This window comes from Andrographis paniculata, unplaced genomic scaffold (assembly GCF_009805555.1).
Source record: "Andrographis paniculata isolate CXL003 unplaced genomic scaffold, ASM980555v1 Contig78END, whole genome shotgun sequence".
Lineage (NCBI taxonomy): Eukaryota > Viridiplantae > Streptophyta > Magnoliopsida > Lamiales > Acanthaceae > Andrographis > Andrographis paniculata.
In genome coordinates, this window is record NW_026137615.1 from 1,310,475 (window position 1) to 1,318,977 (window position 8,503).

The window sequence follows — 8,503 nt, forward strand, 5'->3', positions numbered from 1 at the left end:
TTTAGGGAACAGACTGGAACCAGTGGGCCGGGACTGATGATTTTTCATTAGTAACTTATTATTTTACTCAACTAATGAAAGACATGCAATGAGCTGTGAGTACTTTTGAATTTTTTTCTCACAATATTGTTGTTGCAACACAATATTAGAAGTATGAAAGATAGAAATAGTCTTTTCCAATTTATTATTCTCAGTAATATTTTATACACAGAGTTTCAACTGAGATGTAATTTGATGGATAGCAAAGTTGTAATATGTAACAGTTTTAAAATCCTGCAACCGCAGGTTAAGCTAACCATGTCGGGCTTTGGGGAGAGTAATATATTTTAAATGCCTGAATCTCTCCATCAATTCATTCCACAAATCAAGTTGATCTTTCACCGTCAAATATTCAGACGGTAAATGAATGTTCAAATTGTGATGAATAAAAATAATAGTCTTAGTCTGATCTTTGTTTGTAGTCGCATTTTCACTGACAATTGTATCAACAAGACCCACAGAAACCAGATACATTTCTACATCTATGGACCAACTCAGAAAATTATTGCCGGTGAAAAAACAAATGTTTAAAAGAAAATTTTACAAGATTTTTCATAATATAAAAAATAGATAATATAGATAATATAAAAATAAAATTTACCAAAAATAAAATAGATAAGAACTAATAATATATATTTGGTAAGTAAAATATATATATGTATAAGGTGGAATATATTTTTTAAATGCTAGTATGTGGGTGTTATTATATATATATACTAGTATCCGCAGCGCGCTACGCCGCGCGGGTGCGATATAATATAATGAGGTTGTATATGCAAAATCGAAGTGTCGGTATGGAAGAAAAGATAGTGTAATTGTATATTCGATGTGAATATACGTGATAGAAAAAAAAGACGGAGTAATGAAAATTCTCGATCAATTTAAATATGTGCATCATTAAGGTGAGCCAATTATATACGATGAGAAAATAAAAATAATTACGTTGGAATGATAAAAGTTAATCCGAAGAAGTCTGTGTGTCTATAAAAAAAAGGATTAATAATTGATACATTAAATCAATCTAAAGTAATTTCAGTCATGTAATTAATAATGTTAAATAATGTAAGGTATAACAAATGTAATTAATTACATTTGGTCAAACGGTAGGTCAGTCGCTCGAAAGGGCGGTCAGTTGGTCGCTTGACAAGATAAGGTCGGGCGAAGAAAGATGAGATGGCAGACACGGAGGTCGGACAAAAGAAGGTCGGGTGAAGAAAGATGAGAGGGCAGACACGGAGGTCGGACAAGATAAGGTCGGACGAAGAAAGATAAGATAGCAGACACGGAGGTTGGATAAAAGAAAGTCGGGGGAAGAGAAAGATGAGAGGGTAGACACGGAGGTCGGACGAAGAAAGATAAGATGACAGACACGGAGGTCGGACAAAAGGAAGTCGGGGGAAGAGAGATAAGACGGCCGATACGGAGGTCGGTCAAAATGAGGTCGGATGAAGGAAGATGAGAGAACCGATACGGAGGTTGGGCAAGAGGAAAGTGGGCTTCTAGGGGCCTATTTGAAAGAAAGGTCTGTTAATTGGTCGCTTAATTAAGCGACCTGTCAATCGCCTGATCGATTGGCCGGTCACTTGGTCAAACAGTAGTTCAGTCGCTTAAAGGGACCGCATAGTGGTCGCTTGATTGGGTGACCAATGAATCGTCTGGACGAATGGTTGTTCGGCCGTTTGAAGGGACCGGATGGTGGTCGCTCGGTTGGGCGACCAATGAATCGTCTGGACAAATGGTTGTTCAGCCGATTAAAGGGACTGGATGGTGGTTGCTTGATTGGGCGACCAATGAATTGTCTGGACGGATGATTGTTCAGCGGAAATAAGGGATTGGATGGTGGTCGCTTGATTGGGCGATCGATAAATCGTCTGGACGAATGATTGTTCAGCCGTTTGAAGGGACTGAATGGTGGTCGCTCGAGTGGGCGACTGATTAGTCGTTTAGTCTAGCGACCAGTTAGTATTTGGATTGCTCGGTTGGTCAATCATTGGGTTATTCGGTAAGTCCATTTAAGGAGGTTAGGTGCCCAGAGGCGGTCGGTCGAGCAAGTTGGGTTCTGTAACTGGTGGGGGCGGTTGGTAAAACAGTTAAAACACGTGTCAATGGAGGAGAAATTAGTGGGCGGTTGAAATGAAATTTGGACAAAGGCAAAATAGGTAATTCAAACACGTGTCGATGAAAAAGGAATTAGTGGACGGTTGAAAGAAAATTTGGACAAAGGGCAAAATAGGTAATTCAGGTGTCAAAACGCTACCATCGGCATATATTAGTAATAATATATGTAGTAATAATATATGTAATATATGTAAGTAAAGATATGTGATATAAATGATATGATTTACATATATTAATGAGAGAGAGAAGCGAGAGAAGTTGGTGTACTTTCATTCCAAACACTTTACAGGAGGATACTGTGTTTGTTTGGGATTAAATCTTAATCTCATTATTCATCCAATTTTTTTTTCCCAAAAACATCAAATCAAACATCTATTTTTTATTTTTTATATTATACTAAAAATTAATTTTATATTCAAAACATCACATCAACACCTATTTTTATCACTATCATACAACTATTCAAATTCAAAATTTTTACTATTCAAATCTCAAATTCAAAATCCAAACCCCAAACAAACACACCCTAAATTGAAACCCTAAACAATGAGAAGGAAGGGGCCAGGCATGGCCATTGGCCAGCGCGTGCCGGTCCTGTGTTTAATGATTTTCATAAATTTTTAATTAGCTAATATATATGTATTGTATTTGTGCGGGTTCAACCTAATTACTAATACATACAGAAATTCGAATTTTAAAGGCAATCGCGACTCCACCCTGTTGGCGGCGGCGGAGGCGGCGGCGGCGGCGGAGCTGTTACTGTTACTTTTTTAGTAGGTAAACGTTCGCCTGGTCGGGATTCAACCATCCCTTTCCCAGTTATCACTTCTCGAGCGCGAGCCGTTCTTCATGTCCAGATCTACGGAGGAGAATCGCTACGACCCCGATTTCTCCAGAATCGTGGAATTGATTGAACGCAACATCTTTTCTAGGTCCGTGTATCTCGAGTTTTGTTTCTGAAAGATTAATGATTAGCGTGCGTGTTTTTGCTAATGGAATTTGGTCGATGAGATGAATTCGATCATTGGGTTGTTGATTTTTTATTTCTTTTTTCTTTTTTCCTTTTTTGGTTGAATTTCCTGAGAACCTACTTTGGTTAGTGCACTGAAGTTGGAATATGCTTGAGTAGACACTGGTTAACTTAAGAACGATTGCTTCTTCTTTGATGGAATTTATTTATTTTTCATCCTGGGGCTTTGATATTGTGGCTGGGTCTAGGGTTTGGTGCTTGAAGGGATGTTTTTGTGTCTTTTTTTTTTTTTTATATTTTATAATAATGCACTCACTCTAGATCAAGCTTGGATAAATTAGAAGAATTTCGATTAATTCATAACCAGATTTTAATTGTTTGTCTCTACAATGAAAACGTTTTGTGTAATACTGAAGAAGAATTTTTGTTTACCCCTATTTCTGGTCTTTTGTGAAGAAAAAATTGAATCCAAGGTGGGGAAATTTCATAAAATTCTTAGGCTAACCAGGGAATCTACCCAATATGCAGATAAAATATTGTAGATATTGTGGTTTTTAGTTTTGGGTTTTGGCTTAAATAGTGAGTTGGTTGTCATTTGTAGCGAGAGGACAGTGTGTATTTTTCTAGGGAATCGGAAGGTTTTCATAGAAATAGAACTTACTTCTAGTATTTGCATTCTCTGTGTATAAGTAATGGGAGATAATCGCAAAACTAGTGTCTTCATTGCCTCTACCTATGGTTTGGTGTCTGCAAAAAATATGTGTTGTTGCTAATTCTGCAATGTTGTTATCAATTGAAGCTTGAAACAAAGAATTCCAAACATGCTCTACTTGCACAGTGACATTGTGCATATGTAATCACCGAGTGTGTTTTTGTAGTGTTGCCTGTTGCCTGTTGTTCTCTGCTTTTGAGATTCAAAGCTTACTCACTTTTCATGTGGTTAATTGTCTTTTCTTTGTCATGTTCACTATCTAGGTTTATTTGTATGCATATGCAAACAACTGAGTGGAGGTGTAACTGAGACGGGTATCCATACCCATATTCTATTCCTGCTCTCAGTTTGCAGCTTTTTGTCAACTTCAATCGACTTTAAACTGCAGCATTTTCAAACTCCTTTCTGCACAAGCTCTCTTTTAGTTTAGCTATGGAATTATTAATGAATTTTTCTAATTGTGCATTCAATATTTTTAAATCGTTAAGTAGAATAAGCATGTAATGCATTTATTAGTACTGGTGAGGCGGTAGAATTGAGTGTTGTATCATCTTTTGCATTAAGATAATGAATTTGGATATTATGTGATCACAACGGATTTCTTCTATGTATTTGCACATTAAAATATCTTTTTAAGCGTTCTCTGAGCTGCTTGAAAGAAAAAATTTCCTTGGACTATGTGTTGCTGTAGGATTAGTAGCATTGAAAGCACACAGTAGGATTTTCTTGATAGATTCCAGGTTAAGAAACCTAAGAAATATGTGCTCATTGACTGCCTTTTTGCCATCATTTTCCCTCTTAGAATTTATCCAATGTGCTGGGTTTGATTAGGAAAATATGATAATGTAGGTTTCTGAAGATATCTACATATAATTTGATGAATCTTTTGTAGGGAGGAAATTAACCATTTTCTGGCGGTATTGAATTCAAAAGTAGACCATGAGAGGGAGAAACTGAAATCAAGCATTAATGCTGAAGGAGATGCTCCACTGGTTTCGTGGAGCCGTGAAATCCAGAGAACTCCACCTCAAGAAAAACAGCTAGATGCTGACAGGAATATGATTGGTACTGTACGTCGCAACTCAGATGTGAGTGTTGGCTTCTGCAAGTTTATGTTATTTAAGTTCATTCTTTTCAATCCATTCTCCCTCGCACAGAAGTTGTCTAGTGGTGAATTGTTTTTCTGGTTGTGGGACTCTTAGGATGAATGGTTCTGAGTGCTGCAGATGCTGAGTCTGCATGCATTTTTCCGTTCTTAATTTATATTGATTAAGTGATTGATATATGCGTGAGTGTGATTGGTTTCGGAAAATTATGCAGGTTTCACTAGGGGTCGGTGCCTCCCCAATTGATATTGCTCGTGCATATATGGCTAGTCGTACCTTTGAAGGCGGCCTTGATCATGATAACCTGATTTCAAAATGTGAAAAAGCAGAACCAAGCACTGAATTTATGCAAAAGCAGTTTCTGCCATCAGCTTATTCTAAGCCATCCATATGCTGGCCTGGTGCCATGTTGCACGATTCTCATGGTTATGCTAATGCTACACCACAGAGTCAGAGAGGGAGGCATAGTCTTCTTGATTTTCCAAGAACCCCCTATTCCAGAACCACGTTGCGGAAATCCAACACCAAGGTACATTTCTTTGTTACTTGCATTGTGATTGCTACCGTACAGCATTACTTATTTCCCTTTCTGGGCTTTTGGTCTGGTTCAGTTGCAAACTGAGGACAGGTACCCATACACATCGACTCCCTTCCAACCCTCCCGGACATCCATCTATGAGCAGGTAAATTTTGTTGTCATTTTGTAAGTTACTACGTCATAATTACCAAAATCTCTTCGGGACTATATAGCATCTATGATTAATACTTTAATACTTGATATGCTTGAAAAGGGTTAACCATTTGCATTAAGAAGCACTACCTTGAAAGTTCTAGAAAATAACTTGATTAGAAAGGATAGGCTGACATTTTGCTATCTGTAATGCATTACAATGTCATTTAGGCAAAGCCAAGGGGTACCAATATCGACGGCTATGGATCTGTGGGTCCTATTCGTCGTATCAGGAATAAATTTGCTTCAGAAGTCCGCCCAAGAGGATCTATTTTCTCTAGCACATCTATAGACACTCCTTCCAAAAATGTGACACCCAAAGATTTTGGTGGTTTCTTGCCTAGTGCTGAAAAGAATCTGGAGCTAGGCGAAACAAGTGGTGTTTCAAAAAAACAGTCTGACGACAATGCGCCAAGTTCCTTTGAGAGAGGTATTTCAACTCCACATGTATCCTCTAGTTTGGCAGTTAGGAAGATATTAGAGCACCTCGACCGAAACAAGCCAACTCCTAAAGAGAAAGAAACCGAATTGAAGCTTGCAACCTCATGGAGAAGGTCTTCTTTTGAACCCAGTGCCGCCGTTCATAGTGAAAATGTCAATTCAGTGGATATGGGAGAGCAGTCTTCTCAAAAAAATACCGACACTGCATCACAAAGCCTTGTGGAGGGGATTGAGAAAAGCGAAAAATTCAATTTGTTACCCAGTTATCATGACAAGCCTACGAATGCGGCCATCAATGGAAATACTAAAGCTTCAAACTCAGCCTCAACTGCCTTCAATATCCTTCATGGCGAAACTTCATTGCCTGGTTCTGCTGTCAAAATTCCGAATCAGGTATGCAGCTTTCTCTCACATTATGCTGCCTTCCCTTCCCTATGTGGTTTTTCAGTTTTTCATCCATGATATTGAGGAATTGTCCACTGCCTGTGAAATTGCCATTATAATCGAAATTCTAATGAGTGATATAACTGTACTGGGATTAGACAAAAAGCAGGTAAAGATTAGGGTTTTTCATCCATCATGATATTGAGGAATTGTCGACTGCCTGTGAAATTGCCATTATAATCGAAATACTAATGAGTGATATTACTGTACTGGGATTAGACGAAAATCAGGTAAAGATTAGCAAGATGTGTAAGGTCTGGTCTGGTAATTATTGCAGGGATATGATTTTTGTGATTCCTGCAAATTTCCTAGCACTTACCTGGATATCCGACTCTCAAATGTTTCACTTAGGGTGTGTTTGTTTGGGAGTTTGGATTAAGATTTAAATAGTAAAAATTTTGAATATGAATAGTTGTATGATGTGATATAAATAAGTGTTGATGTGATATTTTGAATGCAAAATTGTTATTTAGTATAATTTAAAAAAATAAAAAATAGGTGTTTGATTTGATGTTTTTGGGGGAAAAAATTAAATGAATAGTAAAGTTTGGGGAGAATCCCCAAACAAACACACCCTTAATGGTGGAGAGAATTGCAAAAATATATTCCTCATGTATACCATATTATCACTTTGTCCTGTATTTATTTTGTTGGCAAAATATATCTTGCATGTTTGCAAAAGTCGCCATTTATGTCCTTTAACTGCGCGACGTTCACACCACGTGCGATCACGCGCAGCCAAATGATATAAATAGCGACTTTTGCAAACATGTGAAATATATTTTGTCAGCAGGACAAAAGTGATAATGTGGTATACATGAGGGATAGTTTTTGCAATTTTCCCCTTAATGGTGGCATACATATTCTGATCTGATCAATGTCGTACTTAATGCAGAATGCTTTTGTTGCGACTACTAATCAAGGACAGGCTCAAAAAAACTTCCTTTTCTCTCGTCTGCAACCTCATGTGACTGCCGCAACTGCTCCAACTACCTCGGACCACTTGCCTAAGGATAATGTGATGAAGCCTGCATTGCCGTCAATCTCCGTCAAGAAACCTGATTTTCGTGCAGGGTTCACATTTCCGGTTCCTGCTTCTTCCGGCGTGCTTTCAGAAATGCCGACACCGTCCTTCGTGCCGCCATTTTCATCAAGCTTTCTGTCTCAGCCTGCTGCTGCTGCTGCAGCCGAGGAAAACCCTGTTTACAAATTTGGCGACAAATCAAGTCCGCGGCTCGTGTTCTCTTTTCCTTCCACGAGCAGTGCACCGGTTGCTGCGATCGACGATTCTGATCTGAAATTTAACTTTGGATCGGAGAAGAAGACAGGCAGGCTGTCCTTTAGTTTTGGAGAAAATGCCATCTGCTATTAAGCATGCTGTGCATTTTACAGGCAATTCCATTCTATTCCAATCAAGATGCAATTTTATTTTCTTTTACCATTTTAATGTTCGTATAGAGGAAAGACAGTGAGTTTGCTATTGCCATGATTGGTATAAGAGTAAAAATCATTTTTGTTCCATTCGAAATTATAATTATCAATTTTGGTCCTATTAAAAAAATATTATCAATTTTTGTTTTACTCAAATGAAAATTTATCAATTTTAGTCTCAAATGGTTGACTGGGACTGAACACGGCCATGTTGGATGACTTAGAAAGTGACTGGGCATCCCAAGCAGCCAACACGGCCGTGTTGATTATTCGATCATGTTTTTGCTCATATTTTCAAAACATTAATGTTTTAGGTCATGTTTCTGCTTATGTTTCATCACAGAAAATGTTCTGTTTTGAGTAGAATTAAAATTAATAATTATGATATTGAATGAGAACAAAAATTATTTTTGCTCTTGTTATAATGAATTTGGTCTTTTACATGATGATTCATTGCATTTGGTGCGTGAAATAAAAATTGGTCATTGAATCCATTCGAGGGTTGAAAGAGG

The 8,503-nt window shown here is 37.8% G+C and overlaps 1 protein-coding gene across 1 annotated transcript; it reads left to right on the forward strand.

Moving 5' to 3' along the window:
- The first annotated feature begins 2,789 nt into the window (after positions 1-2,789).
- LOC127239839 (uncharacterized) lies at positions 2,790-8,081 on the forward strand. Its single transcript, XM_051258181.1, has 6 exons — positions 2,790-3,089; positions 4,732-4,927; positions 5,160-5,474; positions 5,557-5,628; positions 5,847-6,509; positions 7,456-8,081. The coding sequence occupies exons 1-6, from the start codon at positions 3,007-3,009 to the stop codon at positions 7,930-7,932; spliced, it is 1,806 nt and encodes a 601-aa protein (XP_051114138.1). The 5' UTR covers positions 2,790-3,006; the 3' UTR covers positions 7,933-8,081.
- Positions 8,082-8,503: the final 422 nt, after the last annotated feature.